Genomic DNA, 20,769 nt, shown 5'->3' on the forward strand with positions numbered 1-20,769 from the left:
TAACCTAAGAGCTATGCCGTCCTAAATATGAACTAAACCAGACCAGACCCCTCATACCCTTGTTCTGGTTTGGCAGGTAGTGCTGCAGGTCGTCCAGCCTGGCTCTCAGCTTGGCGTCCAGCGAGGAGCAGAAGCTCTGGACGCATGGTGTGAGGGCCTGGGTCTTCATGGCCAGGCCGCTACGCTGCTGCCCGCGCTGCGCCACACTCACCCAGGCCGCGTCGCTCAGCAGGTCCCCCGGCCCCTCGGACCACAGGAATGAAGCCACATCCGCCTCGTACCAGGCCCCGCGGCCGGCGCCCATGTTGGTGCCAGTGAGGGGTGGTGGTGGTTGGGACAGGGTGGTGGCCTGGTTCTCCAGGTCTCTCAGAGAGGAGGCGAGGAGCTGGGTGGAGCTGGCGGAGATGGCCTCTGTGCCCTCCTGAGTGATAGCCTGAGGGATGTAGAATTAGAATATCTAGATAAAATGATAAAAGCTCAAAGAAACACAGAATGTGGAAGATCACTCTCATAACTGGCCTCAGAAGAGGTGGAACGTATGTTTCAGTTTCCCCATTTTACTGGCACAGTTTGAGGCACTGAGTACTAACATTTATAGGACCATAGATTTAGTTAATAAAAGAAAAAATGTATGCGTGTTTACAGCTTCTCGAATGGAACGGTGCAGAACTCAAAAGTCTTGTTACCTGCAGCCGCCGCAGGAAGAGCTGCTGCAGGAAGTCCTCCCAGATGGCTAGGGGGCGCTCTAGCAGCCGCTGGCAGACGGCACCCCAGTGCTGACTGATGGAGTCGGTGGAGAGGAGGTCCCAGACGGCGTCCCTGATGGCAGCCAGGCCCTTCAGACTCTTCACAAAGACCAGCAGGCTGCTGACGCCGCGACACATGTCCTCCTTACACCTGAGGGAAGACGGGGGGGGGGGGGGGGGGGTTAGGGTTGAGACCTGTGCCCTGGTGCGGAATAGCAGCACTTGTGTTCAGTGAGCTTGACACTATCTTTTATTTATTTAAAAAGGTGAGGGCGTTGATTGGCCGGAGCTTACGTATTGATCCACTGCTGCAGCGTGTCCCTCAGCTGCTCCCTTTGGATTGGCTGAGCCAGGGTGCGGAGGGCGGGCTGGAACTCGGAGATGGAGGAGGGAAGGTACTTGAACCAACTTCCGGTGCTGACCTCCTCCTGCAGCACCCTCCTGCCTTTACCTGGGGAGACAATAAGGAGTAATAATGGATTCGGAACCTTGTGAATCGGAATCGAATTGTTTTGGGAAATCAGTGGCGATACCCAGCCCTAATTTTGAGACAATCTTTTTAAAATAGTGCTACTAAAAATTATAGCTAGTAGCACCAGTGCAACTTGCAAATATACCCCCGTTTTTATCATATTGTATATCCCGTTAATTTCTCATTCATCACCAGGAGGGGGAGATGTGTGTGTGAGTGACACTGCAGTCATATTGATTGCATATTGCATTTTTATTAAGGCTGTCAAAGTTAACGCGGTATTAACACACAATTCTATTAACGCCACTATTTTTTTTAACTCACGATTCACTTTCTTTTTAACTTTTTATAACTAGACTTCACTCCGGTGTATTATTGATACTCTCATTGATACTATGTTTGTTTCTGATTGATTGATTGATTGAAAACTTTATTAACAGATTGCAGAATGGGTACAATACAGTACAGCTCAATACACACAATTGTTAAGGGGATGCAGACCAGAGAAAGACTTTCGTCTTGTTTACATCAGGGTCCCCCATTTTCAATTCATCAGGACATATATGACATACATGACATACAGATAGTCAGTACTGCTACATCTATACATTTATGACATACCAGATTTGCAAATACAGTACTGTTTGTGATACAGAAGGAGTCAAGAAAAGGGAGTATATACATTTGACGTAGAAACTGTACATTGGAGGAGGTTGGGTGGGGGGGGTTGGGTACATTGGGATATTGACAACCATACTGGGTAATTTACATTGGATGTGGTTGGGGGGGGGGGGGGAGACACACTGTATAAACAAGCAAAACTGTACATTGAGGGGGGGGGGGAGGAGACACTGTACAAACAAACAAAATTGTACATTGGACTATTGACAAAACCATACTAGGTAAATTACTGTACATTGGAGGGGGTTGGGTTAGGATATTTACAGGGGCCAGTTTTGAATTGCAGTCTCCCGTAGGTGTCCCTTGAGAGAGGTTTTGAAAGTGGGTAGTGATCCACATTCCTTTACAGCTTTGGGTAGGGCGTTCCACATTGATGTGGCATAATTGCGAAACGTGTTTAGTCCCTTATTTGAGCCGAATCTGGGTTTAACATGATTTGTGGAGCTCCCTCTGGTGTTGTGATCGTGGTATTCACTGACCTTTGGGAAGTATTTTGACATGTACATGGGTACCTTGGTCGTGTAGTGTATCTTGTAGACCAGGCCCATTGCAAGTTGCTGTACTCTGTCGTCTACTCTAAGCCATCCTAGGTTGTCAAAGTGGGCAGGGGTGAGGTGGGTTCTAGGAGTAAGGTCAAGCAGTAGTCTGACCAGTTTGTTTTGAGATGTTTGTAATTTTGTTTTTAGCGCCTTTGAGGTGCTTTGGTACCATGAGGTGCAAGCATAGTCGTAGTACCCCTGAATGAGTGCTCCTGCCAGAGTCTTCATGGTATTCTTGTTTACCAGAGAGGAGATCCGGTACAAGAATCGAGTTCGTTGGTTGACTTTTTTTTATTACATTGGATGCCATTTTGTCACAGGAGAGATTAGCCTCTAGGATGGAATCCAGGTAGGTAATTTCATCTTTCCTTGTGACAATATTGTCACCCACTGTAACTGAGAAGCCGTCGGTCTTGCTGAGTTTGTTATTTGAACCGAAGAGAATGGACTCTGTTTTGCCCATGTGTAATGATAGTTTGTTATCAGCGAGCCATATGCAGATTCTGCCTAGTTCCGAGCTGAGGGTTTTTTCAACCTGTAACTTGTTCTTGTCAGAGACCAGCAGGGCTGAGTCGTCCGCAAACAGGAACAAGTTGCAGTCACAAGCTGACGACATGTCATTTGCATAAATTAGGAACAGTAGCGGTCCTAGTATGCTTCCTTGTGGAACACCACAGCTCACTGTGAGGGGGGGGGATAGGGTACCGTTTACCTCCACCATCTGTTCCCTCCCCTCAAGGTAGGATTGCATCCAGCTCACTGATAGACTATCAAAACCAATTGCTTTTAGCTTGTCAATCAGAATGGAGTGATTGACCGTGTCAAAGGCCTTATGTAGGTCCAGCATGACCATGCCGCAGTATTTGCCTGCGTCCACCTCTTGTTTGATGTAGTCATTCAAATAGAGAAGGCATGTGTCAGTGGAGTGGGATGTTCTGAAGCCAGATTGGAATTCGTAGATTAGATTTTTTTCTGCTAGGTACTTTTTCGACCTGTTCATAGACTATTTTTTCCATGACTTTCGAGATGGAGGTGAGAATAGAAACAGGGCGGTAGTTGCCTGGGTCTAATTTGCTGCCCTTTTTGTGCAGAGGGGTCACCCTCGCAATTTTGAAGTCCTTGGGGACGTGTCCCTGTTTTATGGAGAGGTTTATTATGTGTGTGATGATTGGGGTGATGGCGGCTGCTGAGTCTCTGAGGAATTTGGAGGGGATGTTGTCATGGCCAGTGGCCTTGTTAGGTTGGAGGGCGCTCAGTTTATTGAGTACCTCATCTGTTGTTACCATTTCCAGCTTGAAGTCGTCCTTGCGGACCCCTAGGTTTTTGTAGTAAGCTACTATGTGTTCTACCCCATAACGCCCTGAGTGGGAGGGTAGTTTGTTTACCAGTGTTGTGGCTATGTTTGTGAAGAAAATGTTTAAGTAATTGGCTACATCCAGCTTGTCTGTGATGAGCGTGTTGTCCGTTTTTGTGTTGTCCGTTTTTCTGACTCAAAGTGTGTGTGTGTGTGTGTGTGTGTGTGTGATAGAGAGAGAGGGGGGGTGAGAGAGATGAGGAAGGGGCAAGAGAGAAAGAGAGCTGGGAGAGTGTGTGTGTGTGAGAGAGAGAGGGGGGTGTGAGTACTCAGCCCTTGTGTGGGTGAATGTAACAAGTTCCTAACGTTTTCTTTCCCCTATTATTTCATGCACACTTTATTCATTGTTTTAAATTATTATTTTCTTCCCTTGTGCCTCCCTGGTACCGATTCCACTCATGAGGCTTAAGAGATGAAAGTATGGATCAAGTTGAAAGTCCTATAATTTTAACTGTTTACTATTTAAAAAAAAAAAAAAAAGTCCCACAATTAACATTAAAAGCCTAATCTCAAGATATCTGTAACAAATTACAAATATTTCCGAATTTTAACCACTTATATTCGTGTTTGTTTGATACTAAGTCCGTTTTTATTGAAAAAGTTCTATAAATTTTAGACACCATATTACAGCGTGTGAAAACTGGACAAAATCCCTGTGAATAAGAATCTGCCATTATAAAAAAGAAAGGTTGACTACTCAGAAATAGCCGAGAGGCACCGGTAAGTAAGCACCGGTTATTACTAATCTATTACTAAAAGGTATGTATTGTTTTATAGTGCATGCCTGGTGTAATTATTCTGTTTATTTATCGATATATGATGTGAAGATTAGGGAGGAGATATTATTATTTTTTTAGACTATTGCGTTTTTATTGCGTTTTTATTAACATGGAAGTGGATGGGATGAAACTGGACGCCAGGGTATCTCGTGTAACTTTTTTTCAAACTTTTTTTTTTGAGCGTTTCAAATCATAATCTTTTGACATAATGAAAATATATGTAAAATGAAGATGTGGTCCTAATTTCATGAAATAATAATAAACAGACACCGCTGTGCTCACACACACACACACAAAAAGTCAAGAAAGACAGAATCGGTACCAGGGAGCCACAAGGGTTAAGTTATTTTGTGCATCACTCTGTTTTGAATTTGATGCAAATTTGCAATACATGAGGGTCATCCTTTTGTGTTAAATGGCTGCATAAAGCAAGCATTTGTTGACTCTCATGCTGATAAGAGTATTACAACTTGGAACTTGAAAAAGATCCGTTTAAAGCCCAACTTGCAGGTTAAACCCTACTCTTCAATTATGGGTAGTTTACATCATTGGCATCTAATTTAATTTTTTTTCTCCATTTGACGCCGGAAATGCCACTCTGAAAGGGGTAAAAATGTTGATGCACAAATAACATGCGCACGCGCGAATCAAAAAAGCTTATCAGAGCTATCAGGGCCATGACGTCACGTCGGGTATCTTTCCCCTACAAGGAGTTTTGACGAGTGCAGAAAGCTATTTCCTTGATCCAAATGGACGCCTTACAAGACGCAAATGGGTTTAATCGTCGGGAGACTTTGATGGACCAGCTACAACTGGTTGAAACAAGGTAGTTATAATGTTTTTAATGTCGTAAAAAAAGAACTACATTTACCACTAGGCAGCCTGTTGTTCAGTACAGCAGCGCTACTGGTCTGTGGGCTGTCGCCTTATCCCCGGGTCATAGTACCAAGCTGGCTATATGGCTCTGGCTAACGTTACCCCGCTAACGTTAGCATTATGGCTACTGTCGTGCATGTAAAAGAGTTTTGGGAACGAGTAAAATGTGTAGGTCCTCTTCTCAGACCTGTGAGGCAAAGCACTGCTGCACACACATCCTGCCGGCTAGCAAGCTATGCGCCCCGGCATGTTGATACGATAGTAGCCCCTTTAGCTGCACTCGGTGCATCAGCTATGAGCTAACTAACGCTACAAGCTCAAACACCTTATAACTACTACTATTGTCGTGTCCATAAGTTCCTTGGCAGAATACTTGTGATGACAAAGGTATACAAAGAGGAAAGAACCATTTTAAATCGGGTGATGTTATGAGTTTCGGCTACCAAGCTAAGCTATGCTACGTTAGCTAACTTAGCTAGCTTCTAACGGTGTATACACAATATGTACAACGACACAATGATCTTCATTAGTACAAATATGGTAACATGGTTGTGGCTTTTACAAATAGTGGTTAGCTTTAGAGATGGATGGCTATGATCACGGAGCAATAGTGTTGTTAGGTGAAACAGATACATTTTCATTCATTACTCCTCGGCTAACTAGTAGCAAGGCTCTCTGCCTGCCACTAGCTGTGTGTGACTCTCAGACTCTCTGTGTGTGTGTGACTCTCAGGTGCCCTGCACCTGCCGTGACGACATAATTTCGATTACACGTGCACGTTATGAACCAACAGAACCATTGATTAAAATATCCATGTGCGTGGTGATTGTGTTGGGCAGACAAAATGTTTGATAAAAACGCTAAAACTGAGTCAATTTCAATATTTTTTTTTCTTCTTCATGAAAGTCACCATTGGCCTAGTCCACATTGTTTATTGAACAAAAATACAACCTGCAAGTTGGCCTTTAAGGTAGATACATTTTTTATTTATTATTTTAACTATGGACAATTATGCTATTAATCAGATTAAATATTTAAATCGATTGACACAGCGCTCATTTTTATTGTTGCAAAGTACATGCAGAGTCTAACATACGGATGCAGGAAACAGGTCAGGAGTGGTTATTGCCCAAACGTGGTGTTAATTGTAATTTAGATTTGAGTTATTATCCCTGTGAAACAGAAACAATTACACATGTAAAATGTATTCTGGTCGTTAGTCAATATCCAGCCTAAAACTTTACTGCTTGGTAGAACTTTGATTTTAGTGTCTCCATACAGTATATATATTTGTTGCAAGTATGATTCACTAATAAAATTAATTAAATGAAAGCTAGCAAACGACGACACCTGGTTTAGCTCACGCATACGTATGGACAGCTGGTATGCAAGGCAACAGATTCTCTCATTCTATATGAAGGGTTTTCTGTCTGAGAGCAACGGATTCATGCAATCAGTCTGGCATTAGAATGTATCGATTCCATTTGAAAAAGAAAATACACCAGACAGTAGTCCCCAAATTATGACGAGGAGGACAATTGAGACTAATCAGTAGGTGATCAAAAATGAATTTGACTTGTTCTCATAGGAGTGGCTTGTGGGGTCGGCTGGGTAGTGTAGAAGTCTAAGGACTTGCCTACCACTGCAGAGGCCCGGGGTTCAGATCCCGGTGTACGGTACCTACGAACACGATTGGCAGTGTTTGCGGGTGGGAAGCCAGTGGGGCATCAGTCCTGATCATTGCAATAGCTAGACATTAATAATAGACATTGCTGATGTTTACCTGTGGGTGTGGTGGAGGAGGTGACATTCTCCAGGGTAGAGAAGAGGAGGCCACAGCTCAGGGCTCCCTCCCCCGGCCTCGGGCAGCCCTCGGGGGGCACGTAGAAGACGGCATAGGCCTGGAACAGGGTGGTGACCAGCAGCTCCACCAGGCTGCACACCTGAGCCTTGATGCCAGCCCCTAGAACAAGAGAAAAACCTCTATCTGTCAATGTTTCCGAACAATTGAGATGTTAAAATGCAATCTTTGTTTGAAGGTCCCAGGCTTTAGTTAGCCAGCTACAACAATCACTTGGAACGTAAAGGACCATACCAGTCTAATTTTGACTTTGTCATTACGAGAGATTGTCCCCATCTTCAAAACGTTTTGTGTACATAGGTGTATACAGCGTATGTTTTGGTAGATCTCAGCCTATACCTTTCACACTGCTGTTGATGTTGAAAAGGGGTGGAAACATACTCTGTGAAGCTTGAAAGTCACCAGGCATAGTTCACCCATGTGAAAAGCACAATGCCTTTCACTTTCGCTAACATTACTGTATTACTCTCTACTACAAACCTACTTCACCATGCGGGGACTGTAGTAGAGAAAAGGTAGTGCCATGACGTTCACATGGGTGAAATACTGAGTATGTTGCACTCTTTTTCAACATCAGTGGCAGTGTGAATGGTGTTTAGTAAGGCAGGCTGACAACTACATACACTGCATATAAATGGGGCAATCTCCGGGAAGACAAGAAGTCAAAATTAGTCTGGTATGGTCCTTAATAATCAGGAAATTATCCCTTCAAAGATACTATAATTACATCTACCAACAGCCAAGCTTGACATTTATGTCACTTTCCAAAACCTTTTGGACCCACACTTTTCCAAATTCCATGACTCTTTCCAAGCTTTCGAAGCCCGTAGAAACACTGTAATCATGATGTAACAACGTACCATGCTGTGGTTGGTTGAGCAGCTGGTGGATGGAGGCCTTCCTGGCCAATAGGAAGTCGGCCAGGGCTTGGCGTGGGGAGCTGTCCTCCAGCAGCATGGTGGAGACAAGAGCCTCTGCGATGGCCTGGTCTGACACAGCCCGGCCCCGCAGCAGAGACTTACTGTCCATCAGGATAGTGGACCTGAGGAGAACAAGACAACATATGTCCTCCGTCTCTCTCTGTCGGCTACTTCATCCGACTTCATCTTTCAAGTATACTGTAGTGTAAGTAACGTTACATCAAAATGTAAACATTTAAGTAAACCATGAGCAAACATGTGATTGCCAACAAGAGAACCCCCCCCCCCCCCCCCCCCCCACACACACACCTGAAGTGTCCTGCGGCGGCCACCTGTCGGACCAGGATGGGGAAGCGTGCCAGCACAGGGCTGTAGTGTGGCCCGGCGGAGGTCTCTAGGTGCAGCTGGCTGTGGAGGTGGCAGCACAGCAGGTAGAGCTGCGTGGCCTGCAGGTACTGGGAGGCCTCCATGGCACTCCAGATCCGCTCAGGGATCTCCAGGAGGAGCTTGATCTGCGACGCCATGGTGTAGAACTTCTCCTGCAACTGGCGCTGGCTCTTGGGGGAGGGAGGGGGGGACACAGTATATGATTATCATAGAGACATTAGGAAACACTATGAGACAACATACTAACATACAGACACCTGGCACTCTTGATAAAATAATCTAGTGCACGAACACACAGGTGTATTTATTCATGTGGCAGGCTGAGTAACGGAATCATCACTGAAGTCAATTGAGACCATACATAGTAAAGCCCTACTATAATAGCAGCGTAGATAACTATCTAGCCATTTACCTCCTGCTTGTTGGTAGCCTGGGCATTGCTTTTCCCTTGTTTCAACTTCTGACAGTACTGGTGCATATCCTGGATTGACTGAACGACGCTCTCCGAGCACTGCCTCATCTCTCCAATGGTGTCAGCCGCGTCGATCAGATCCCGGTAGCGCTCCCCCACCATCTGCCGCAGTTCTTCCTTCTTCTGTTCGATTTCGCCGCGGACCTTGCGCTCGATCCCGCGGATCTCCTCCGTGTTGTAGCGCTCGAACAACACCGCCGGGTCTTTGATCTCCGAAACCCGGAGAGATTGAGCTGGAACCACGGCCATCGCACATCCAAAATAAATGCCCAGAGAGAGCTGCCAACTGGAAAACTACAACCCGGAAGACGGAGAAAATGCACCACGTAAACACAAGTGTGACGCCGCTGGGGGGCGCAGGAGGAAAAGGAGCAGATAAAAGGAGAGCGCCCTCTGACTGCGGGATGTTCAATTACAGCCATGCTGTGAGTGTACACCTATCCAATGTACGACTGGTATCCTGACTTTAGTATACGCCTGAAGTACTTGTGTTAGCCAGTAAACAAACACAGCATAGGCTGCCTAATCATAAACAATCAGAAAGCAATTCATTGTTTTGTTTGCAACAGACAGTGGGCTGGCACACGATATGCGTTAAACCTCTTCTTGTCACTTTCAAATGGTCTAATATGGTGTTTCCTAATTCACAAAAGAGAAATTGCACGTGAAAACAACAAGGAGGACATTATTATTTGAACGGGCTACCTTTGCCCCATACATACAAATAAGTGCTCCAGTGGACTGGAAACCAAGGTGCGCCGAGGTGTCCAGGTAGACCCGTCTGTCTCTAGTACCCGGAAGACTCCAACACAGGCAGCGGAGTCGATTAACAGGTGGGCGACAAGGATTTGTGGCTAACTAACATCATATCTTCGTTTGATTAAACTAAAGGTAAGTTCTATAATTCGTTTTATATTAGTCTCTCACTCACTGTTCTTGGCTGGGGAGTGGGGACTGGGGTTACTTAGTGCGCTATTTATAATATATCCGGCGGCCTATGAGCTCTTCATTACAGTCGTTAGTCAAATAGAAAAGGTCGCCAAAATGTTTGAAACAGGCCTGGTACTATAATCTGTCAATGTAACTATTGAATTTAATCCAGTTTAAATGTGAGATTCTATGATTTGAAACGCCCTTTGCACGATTTGAAAAGTAGCCTCTGTTCTTTGAGTAGCTTCCTTGGTTTACCTGTCAGGTCACGTGTCTTTCAGGCTCAGTATCTGGCTTCAGGCTTGTTGACCAAATCATTATAGTATAAACTGAGCAAGAGTCAATAACTAAGTCAACTAGCACCTGCTAACCAGTCTGACCCTGGTTAGTGCGGCTGCCTCTGGATTATATGGGCAGTTTGGGCACAGGTTAAAATACACTCGGTTACAATTGTTTATTCAAACAAGTCTGTAACAAATCCAGACCAGGAAAGCTTCATAATTCTATAGATGAAAAGTTGCTACATGTTTTTGCACCCAGGGGCCAGGTGACATCATTCAGGGCTACTTGGCTGTCTGGAGTCTCATTCTCTCTAGTCTTTATCCTCATTAACTGGTGGGTCACTCAGGGCCCAAATTAAGACTGTATGTTCGGTAAATATAGGAAAACTACGGAAACTGATGTTGCACATTTCACAGGAAATGTGTAGGCCTACATTTGCCAACTTTGCAGTAACCTCTTAGCAGTTTGTATTGTATTGTACCCATTCTGCAATCTTGTTAAAATAAAGTTTTCAATCAATCAATCAAAACCGGATAATGTACATTCCCCGCCTGGTTGGGTAAATGTGAGGGGGAAATGTACCGCAGTCCTTGAATGTCGTGCACATGTACACATTTCGTTTTGATGAACAATTTAAACATATTAGGATAGCAACTGATCTCTAAAAGTTGGGGTTAGGTGAGATGTAGCCGTAAATCTCTCCACACTACATTTGAGAGGTCTGGCTGAACAACCTATTATCATTCCGTGCTCTGGCTTGTTTGTATTTCTTTAACCATCACAATCATCCTGGGCGACACTAAGCCCAGGATGTAGTGACAGTGCCCTTGCAAAATAGAATTCCAACTGAAATAGTTGGCCAATGGCACACTTTTATACCCACAGACCACAGTCTATATCATGTGAGTCAGACTAGGTGAGATGTCTACACTGAGGTTAAGGTAAGGGTTAAACAAACACACATAAAAATATGTCAAAGTAAATCAGATTAGGATGAATCAACTGTTCACTATTCTAGCCTTATGGACAGATTACTGGCCTCAGAAACCTCATTCACCAACCCCAGGAAATCAATCATAGTTTTCCCACATGTACTGATTATTTATATATAATGTATAAAAAAGGAAGGTACTGGAGCACATAGATCATCTTTAGAAAAATATTTAATAGGGTGCAAAAAAACTTTTCAACATACTTCTTCAAAGTGATGCAAAAAAAATACACTGTTGAAATGTCAGTGATTTATTTTGCACTCTATATAAGATGATCTGTGTCTCCAGTGGTCTTCCTTTTTGATGACCACATGGTCCAAATCTGGGTAGCACCGGTCCTCTGAACAGGTTTAGCGTGTGATCTCAAGTTTGAGATATATTATATATATTTATACAACGGCATGCAAATTTCTCGATTCTGATTGGCTGAAACAGTCCATTTACACGTATGTATAGGTCACAATCCACGCTCCTGGTCCCAGGACCCGCCCACAACCGAATCACATCACTCCGCCGTGCGGATTCTTCGGAGAAAACAAGATGGCGGACAATAATCTTTAACAAATTGATATGTTGATAGCGTCATAACGATTAAATATAAAGCGATTCTGTCACGGCGAATGTCTTAGTCCTTTAAACAATGTTGGATGATGTAATTGATGGGTCATGAGTAGGGATGGGTACCTTTCACATTTGAACCGATACCGGTACCTGTGAATCGATACCGGTACCCAACGGTACCTTTTTTCGGTACTTTAGTCTCAAGAAATTTAATTTACCTACCTCAGTCGTAAAAAGAAAAAAAATCCAAACTTCAAATAACTACAATTTCGACAGTTTTCGGCTTGTCATTGCTCCGACTGCTTTGTTGTTGAATCAAGTCAAATCCTAGGTAAGCATATATTGTGCGTGTGAATGTTGACATGAAAAGAAAAAAGTAATTTTATTTTTTTTATTTTTTCGGTATCTCACTTGATTCGATACTCGGTAGTACTGACGTGTTTCGGTTCGGTACCTCAAAAGTACCGAATTCGGTACCCATCCCTAGTCATGAGTCATTGTAGAACAAAAGAAAAATCGTGGATTGATTGATTGATTATTTGCAATATTTTTTTAAAGAATTTCTTCCTTGCCCCTGACTGCAGAGCTCACTCACTCGCGTACACTGTCTGGCACACCCACACACACACGCACACGCGCACGCACACACACACACACACACACACACACACACACACACACACACACACACACACACACACTCCTGTCTGAAACGGCGGAGGACTGAGAGACATAGAAGCAGCTGAGTGCTGCGCTGTTTTAAGTGAGCATGGTCTATTGAATTGATTGATTGATTGCTAATTTTATTACTGTACGCCTGGTTTCCAACTGGTTAAGTTTAGGCCCTCTAAAGTAGGTTTATTGTAAATCTGGTATGTCATAAAGTCTTTCTCTGGTATGCATCCCCTTAACAATTGTATTAAGTATATTATAATGAAAGACAAAATGTGTGAATTTGAATTTCATCAGGCTGAAGTCAGTGAGGTGGAGCGGTTACTCCGCTCTCTTCCTGATAGTAAGTTAGCAGGCCTAGATAACCTGGATAGTAAAGTGCTGAGAATGACTGCTGGTATTATAGCATCTCCTATATGTCATATTATGAATAGATGTTTGGATGTGGGTCTATTTCCAAAGATGTGGAAGGAGGCGAAGGTTTTTCCTTTACCTAAGGATACCAAAGCTGCTTTTAATGAGGGAAATTCTAGACCTATAAGTATTTTACCTGTCTTGAGCAAAATCATGGAAAAGTTGGTGTATTAACAAATTCAAGAGTATTTTGTTTCAAACAAGCTTGCAACAGATTCTCAACATGCCTATAGAGCTGGTCACTCTACTTCTACTGCCTTGATACAGATGACTGATGACTGGCTTAAAGCTATAGATAACTCTATGTTGGTGGGAGCTGTGCTGTTAGATTTTAGTGCTGCATTTGATGTGCTGGAGTGGACCATTTTCTACTGGTTGATAAACTTAAATGTTATGGTTTTAACTCTTCTGCTTTAAAGTGGATACTAAAGTTATTTGTCCTCTAGATCACAGAAGGTGTATCTAAATGGCAGCCTGTCCAGTAGCAGAGGTCTAGAGTGTGGCGTGCCGCAAGGAAGTTGCCTAGGTCCTTTGCTCTTCTCTGTATTTACGAATGACCTATCTTGGGCTACCAAATGTGCTACAACAGTTCTTTATGCAGATGATTCAACATTGTATTACGCTGCACCATCATGCAATGTACTTAATGAAGTTTTGAGTAGAGAACTTAAAGTTGTGCATGACTGGGTAGTATGTAATAGACTTGTCCTTAATATCTCCAAGACTAAATGTATTGTGCTGGGAACAAGGCACAGGTTATCTACAAATCCAAAGCTTCATTTAAACTTGTGTAATTCAGCAGTTCAACAAGTTGAAAGTACTAAACTCCTTGGAGTGATGCTGGATTGCACTCTGTCTTGGTCTCAGCATATTAATTATATTGTTTTAAAAATGGGAAGAGCAATTGGTATTTCCAGGAAATGTGCTTCTTTTGTTGCCCGTCCCCTTTTATGTCAGATAGTGCAAAGTTTAGTTTTATGTCATCTTGACTATTGCTCTGCGATGTGGTCATCTGCTGCCAGTGGTGACCTCAGGAAGCTCCAGGTGGTCCAGAACAGGGCAGCACGGTTGGTACTGGGGCTGGGCTGCTCACTAAGGTCTAATGTGAGCCGTATGCATGCCCGCCTCTCTTGGCTTAACGTTGAAAATAGATTGTCTTTTAATATACTTGTGCTGTTCAAGTTGGTCATGAGCAGTAAGACTCCTGTTTTTATACATAATCAGATTGTTTTTAGTAATACTGTGCACGAGCATTACACTAGAGGTTCCAGTAGTGGGCAGCTTGAATTGCCAGGTCCTAGAACCAGCGCTCTGGGGAGATCTTTTATTTTTAGAGCATTAACTCTGTGGAATGGCCTGCCTCGGAACCTCTGCTGCATTTACAGTAGATTCACTTTTAAAAAGAATCTTAAATTGTTTTTAAATTGTTTTTAACACTGTAAAGTAATTTTGTTTTTGTTTTACACTAATGTAATTTTAGCTATATTAATTGTTACAGTAGGTTCATTATGCATTGTGTGTACTGACTTTTAATAATTTTGTTTTTTGCAATAGTGATTTTTTTTTTTTTTTTTTTTTTTTTTTTGTGGACCCCAGGAAGACTAGCTGGTTGCTATCGCACCAGCTAATGGGGATCCCTAATAAAATCAAATCAAATCAATTGTGTGTATTGAGCCATACTGTATTGTACCCATTCTGCATCTGGTAATAAAATGTTCAATCAATCATTCCAATAACACAGTTGGATGTGTTAGTTTGTTGGATCCGTTGGATGCACTTCCGAGCTGCTTCCACATGGAGGCAACTTCTCTCAATCATTCCAATAACACAGTTGGATGTGTTAGTTGGTTGGATGCACTTCCGAGCTGCTTCCACATGGAGGCAACTTCTCTCAATCATTCCAATAACACACAGTTGGATGTGTTAGTTGGTTGGATGCACTTCCGAGCTGCTTCCACATGGAGGCAACTTGTCTTTTTTGTTGTTGTGGGAACTACTTTTTCTGGCGGATGGTTTTTTCAATAAATCTTCGATTAATGTGTGTTTATTGTATAGCAATAAGGTTGGATGAATGTGGCAGTTGTATAAAAGCATTACACCACTTGCAGTCGTGATTTGTGAAAAATAAACCATGCCTAGGGGGGTCTAACGACCACCCCTAGGCATGGTTTATTGTTCACAAACCACTCCTGCGCGTGATGTAATGCTTAAATATATCACATTTACATTTACCGTAGTCATTTAGCTGACGCTTTTATCCAAAGCGACTTACAAGTTCTGTACGACAAGTCATCAGGAAGGGCACAACTCTTATCAGCTGAGTAACAATGTTCATCAAAGTGTTGGGAGTGCTACAGTGTAGGTTAGTATATAAGGACAAGTGCGGAGCCATATGAAATCCGTTTTATTTTTTTCCAAATTCCGCTTTTTCCATTTTAATATTTCAGAATTCTGTATTTTGCTTTGTACGTGCATTTTACCATCAGAAATTGTGTCTAATAAGTGGGAATGAATAAATGTCCACAATTTAATAAGATAACAGTCCATTTAATAGGGCTGTCTTAAATACTTCGAAGCTTCGTTCGATGGGCATGGGATTTGAATATGAAAATAAAATTCGATTATTAAAAAAAGAAAAAAGAAATTATATATATTTTTAATTCTTGTGCAAAATCAACTCTGCCTCTCTTTGTTAATTACAACAAGCAATGCTGTTTGTTATTTAAGATGAGGTCGGACTCGGCACTGACAGATTTGTGTTCATTGTGCTGCTTTTATAAAGCCTCAAATGACTGCTTACAATATTTCATGAAAGCAAAGTGTTTTGTTTGTCTAAGATTTAAAAAGGTTTAAACTTTACAGCACTGACAAAGTTGAACAAAGTGCTGTACAAGTTCTCAAAAAAAAATATATATATTTTTTTGCAGTTGATTCCATTTTTATTGCTCGATTCCGTGAACGCGGATTTCATATGGCTCTAAGTAAGGTTAGTTAGGGTTAGATATATATATTTTTCATTTCAGATAATGGTTGAAGAAGTGCGTCTTTAGTCGACACATGCACACACACAATTTATATATACACTGTATGCTAATGGTTGTTCATCTTACATTGACCACCCAGTGTGAGTTCATGGCATACCCACCTTTTCACACAGCGGTTCTCAAACTATGGGTCGCGACCCAAAGTGGGGTCGTGGGTAGGTGACAGTGCATTGGCAAGTAAAAAAAAATAAAAAATTATATATTAAAAAAAAAAGTTTTATAAATGTTTATTGATAACATAGTGCTGTAATAAAATGTTCGAATAAATATGCATGATCAAGTTCAACAACGTGCTTTTATTTTGATATTCCCTAATTCCACATTGAAATTACGTCATACATTAAGTGTGGGGTCGCCAAAAAAAAATACTAAATAAAATGGGGTCGTGGTATAAAAAAGTTTGAGAACCCCTGACCTACAATATAGTACAAAGGGTTGAGGAGCACTGACTCTAGTGTGTTCTGTGCACCTCCCCAAGGCTCAAATGTGTTCTGTGCACCTCCTCAAGGCTCTAATGTGTTCTGTGCACCTCCTCAAGGCTCAAATGTGTTCTGTGCACCTCCTCAAGGCTCTAATGTGTTCTGTGCACCTCCTCAAGGCTCTAATGTGTTCTGTGCACCTTCTCAAGACTCAAATGTGTTCTGTGCACCTCCTCAAGACTCTAGTGTGTTCTGTGCACCTTCTCAAGACTCAAATGTGTTCTGTGCACCTTCTCAAGACTCAAATGTGTTCTGTGCACCTTCTCAAGACTCAAATGTGTTCTATGCACCTTCTCAAGACTCAAATGTGTTCTGTGCACCTCCTCAAGACTCTAGTGTGTTCTGTGCACCTTCTCAAGACTCAAATGTGTTCTGTGCACCTCCTCAAGGCTCAAATGTGTTCTGTGCACCTCCTCAAGGCTCAAATGTGTTCTGTGCACCTCAAGACTAAAGGGTTGAGGAGCACTGACTGTAATGTGTTCTGTGCACCTCCTCAAGGCTAATCCAAAGCAATGGCTGAGCGAGATCTCGGGGAGGAGGTGAAGGAGCAGTTCAACGATGTGATCTCCAGGCTGCAGTCCAAGCAGCTCTTCCAGTCCGACTGGGACATCGCCTCCTTCGCCGTCTTCTTCATCTTCATAGGTAGGGGAAGGTGATGTGCACACACATCACATGCCTGTGCCGCGCGCGCACACACACACACGTAAATATCAATATATCTAAATCAGACATACAACGAAAGGTATACACATCCAAGTATAATTTGTATACCTTTTTATGTATTCGTAAAGTGTACTTGGTGTGTTAAAAGTTGTACTTAAGAGGTGTTTAAATATATTGAAATTATACTTTTAATGTATTTTTGGTTATTTGTGTCTTTTTTCCTGTCGATTAGTATATTTTCTGATGAGACTGTGTGCTCCATTCTGTGCTTCTAAGGTATGGTTCTATTGCTGGTTGTTCTGGTTCTAATCCGCTGCTGCTGTTGCTGCTGTGATGAGAAGGTACACTCACACACACTGGTATTATTGTACTTGTGAGGACATTATTTTGACTTACATTTTCATTTATCTTAACCACTAACCATAGGATTAGGTTTTTCGAGGTGTCTGGGTAATGTAGAGGTCTAAGCACTCGCCTACCACCGCAGAGACCAAGGTGTCGGTGTTCATGGGTGGGACGCGGGTGGGGATATGAGTCCTGGGCCCTCATTCATCAACGTTGCGTAAGCACAGATATGTGCTTAACCCGTGCGTATGACCATTTCTAAGCAAAGTGTGGGATTTGAATTTGAACGTGAACTTGACTTTGTGCGTATGTCTACGCACAGCCCAGAGCATGCGTAGCTGGCGCCCGTTGGTAGAATATATTATTACAACAAGGAAATAAGCTTCTGTGTATTCGTTTCATCACTGGCGTGTTCTGTATGAACCGTAATTCATTATAGTTCATTGTAAAATAGCAACAGTAGTGTAATTATGGTCAAAACCCTATAAATAGCATTTGGAATAATAGGTCTTTATCTCCGAATGAATGCAGCATGGTTTATATAGCGTTATCGGGAATATACGGGGTGTACTGACTGACTGCGCTCCGCGTAGCTCAACTCATTATTATTTTGCGCAGAAACACAGGAACGTTTTGATTATATTTTAAAGGCTTTACGTTAAACGAAACAAGTGGAATTTCGAAGCTGTAAGCAGAATACAAGTCATATGAACACCCACGATATAGTGTTCTTCCCCCTTCCTACTGTATAAGAAAGAATAAAAAACGCATTGCAATGAGAACAGGGTGTATGTGTATTACAAAACCCTTGCAATAATGTGTCTTAAATGAATGAAAAGCATACATGCTCTGGACACAGAGCATATATCGTGTGGGTGATATGACTTGTATTATGCTTACAGAATTCCACGTATTTAGTTTTACAATGTCAAAGCCTTTTAATATCAATCAAAACGTTCCCGTATTTCTGCAATCTATGCGCAAAATAATGAGTTGAGGTAGATACACACTCAGAACGTATTACATGCTGGTATGCTGATAGAGTAAACTATTATATGAATATGATATAAGGTATACACTGGTCCGTCGCATACACTGGTATGCGCAAGTTACTGTTGCATAATGTAGGCTATGGCTGCTATTATATGTAATTCATATAGGCTACCTAATAGTATATGATTTTTAGAGGCATCTATTTTGTTGTCTGTATTAGGCTAATACCGACAACAGGGGGCGACCCTGATGTAAACAAGACAAACGTCTTTCTCTGGTCTGCATCCCCTTAACAATTGTATGTATTGAGCTGTACTGTACTGTACCCATTCTGCAATCTGTTAATAAACTTTTCAATCAATCAATCAAACCACCAACGCCAAACAGTGGTCAACGAACAGTCTTTATTAGTATTTTGAGCTGTCCAGGCAGAATTGCAGCAATGGTCTTAGGGAGCCGTTGATATCTGACATCACCGTGTACAAGTCAGCCTTTATTTATACCCTGTATAAACACCGGTTGTGTCTTCTTGGTTCGGCAGCGCCTCAGTGAACAATCTCCTGTGAAGTTTCTCAGAGTTCTGCTCGGGTCAGTCCATTATTTCACATCCCATGGGGGGTGTTTCATGACCATATATGGATAATCATGCACGAGCATTGACGGTAGAACAAAGAGGTATTTATCAACACGGAGGAGCGTAGGACCTGTGTACGCACGGTTGATAAATCCCGTTTTTTTTGTGCTTGCACACATTCTAAATTATGTGCTTACGTATGAAAATAGAATACTTTCTAAGAAAAACTGATAATGAGGGCCCTGGTCATTGCAATAGCGACTCCTACTACAGTCGGGGCGCCTGTCCAGTAGGGAGGGGATCTGGGGGAGATGGCGTGAACATCTGTGTGCGTTACGCTCTCCCAGTGAAACTCTAATCCAGACTCCACATGTATTGGAGGAGGCATGTGGTAGGCTACACCCTCTCAAGACCTACAGTAGGGCAGCACAAGGACCAGGAGGGGACTTGCATAACAACTAAATTGGGGGATGGGAAAGAAAGCTTCCCCCCCCATGAGGCCAGGCCGAAATGTCTTCATACTATTCCATACTAAATGTCCCTTCAATTATTATTATTATTATTATTATTATTATTATCTTTTTTTTCCTTGCCTGTACCTCCTCCCCCCCCCCCCATGCTGCTACAGTATGACACCTGCATTTCCCTAAGGGGATTAATAAAGTAACACTTGACTTGTTAAGAAAGGTGGGCTGTCAAAGACATAGATGTGTATAACACACACATTTCTGTGAATTATTTTCAATGTGGTCTTTTCACCGCCCTAGAGAAAACAAGCGGTGTTCCTTTCTCCTATCGGGTACCAATACTGCTTCTAGGCACCAATACTGCTTCTAGGCATATAGTTTAACACGATGACAAAGACTAATAATTGAGTGTTAAACTGTGACCGCAGGCGCTGTGGCCTATGAGCTCCATCAAGGTTGTGTACTCTTTCTTGCGAGACAACAGTGAAAGCAGTGTCTCTAGTAAAGTGTGTTGATATGGTATATAAATTCTCTTACCACGCTGTCTCCCCATACAGCCACATAAACGCAAGCTGGGGATAGAAAACATGGCCTTGGAACCCTGAACGCCAGAAGCACCAAGAAAGACTTTAAGACTTCCATTTGTAAATTATTAAAACATTTTACAAAATTACATTGTTTGTGTAGAGCTGGCTATTTGTGATTGGATGTACTCCAGCACTTTAATCCATGTGCCAAATCAAGTGTTTTTAATTTTGTTGTATCTGTTTACTAGGCACCAAGCAGGGCTTGAAATTAACACTAGTAGCCACCGTACGAACAATCTGTCATTTCTACTGGACACGTTGGCAGGTGTTCAGTCACATGTTAAGAAATTACATTTGGCAGGTGAAATTCTGAATCCACTAGCTAGTAGTCACTGTTGCCTGTTGACTTCATGCCCTGAGTGCCAGAAATATGAAAATATTTAGAATGCCCCCCCCCTTTTTTTTAAATTGACATTTGATTGATTGTTTATTTACACTACTGTGCAGAGGCCTGTTGCTAAGACACCACTGAGGAAGCCTAAAAATATAATGGTATATTCACACTGATGGCTGATTGTAAAGTGAGTTCACAAAGCCAAAAGTTCAGCGTTTTTATTTTCATTGCAGTTTTAGCAGTGGGCTATTGTTGCCTTCTTTTTTATGTAAATTGTACAGATCATTTCATTCAATAAAGAGTTGGCCGTGTGCATGCACTCAAAATCAGAACACCACGTACTGT

The 20,769-nt window shown here is 42.4% G+C and overlaps 2 protein-coding genes across 2 annotated transcripts in view; one reads left to right on the plus strand and one right to left on the minus strand.

The window, feature by feature from the left end:
* Positions 1 to 9,407, minus strand: part of cog1 (component of oligomeric golgi complex 1) — a 66,848-nt gene extending 57,441 nt beyond the window's left edge. Inside the window, exons 1-7 of the mRNA XM_084329627.1 lie at positions 9,028 to 9,407; positions 8,538 to 8,785; positions 8,169 to 8,350; positions 7,231 to 7,410; positions 1,041 to 1,197; positions 687 to 897; positions 58 to 433 (exon numbers count right to left, since the gene is read on the minus strand). Of these exons, the coding sequence (XP_084185753.1) occupies positions 58 to 433; positions 687 to 897; positions 1,041 to 1,197; positions 7,231 to 7,410; positions 8,169 to 8,350; positions 8,538 to 8,785; positions 9,028 to 9,336 (1,663 nt within the window). The 5' untranslated portion in view covers positions 9,337 to 9,407. The remainder of the gene's footprint in view (positions 1 to 57; positions 434 to 686; positions 898 to 1,040; positions 1,198 to 7,230; positions 7,411 to 8,168; positions 8,351 to 8,537; positions 8,786 to 9,027) is intronic.
* Positions 9,408 to 9,824: 417 nt separating this feature from the next.
* Positions 9,825 to 20,756, plus strand: smim22 (small integral membrane protein 22). The gene is made up of 4 exons (XM_084329632.1): positions 9,825 to 9,978; positions 16,960 to 17,103; positions 17,401 to 17,465; positions 20,061 to 20,756. Exons 2-4 carry the CDS (start codon positions 16,974 to 16,976, stop codon positions 20,106 to 20,108), a joined length of 243 nt encoding a protein of 80 aa, XP_084185758.1. The 5' UTR covers positions 9,825 to 9,978; positions 16,960 to 16,973; the 3' UTR covers positions 20,109 to 20,756.
* Positions 20,757 to 20,769: the final 13 nt, after the last annotated feature.

Source organism: Notolepis coatsorum, assembly GCF_963971535.1.
Source record: "Notolepis coatsorum genome assembly, chromosome: 14".
Taxonomy (NCBI): Eukaryota; Metazoa; Chordata; class Actinopteri; order Aulopiformes; family Paralepididae; genus Notolepis; species Notolepis coatsorum.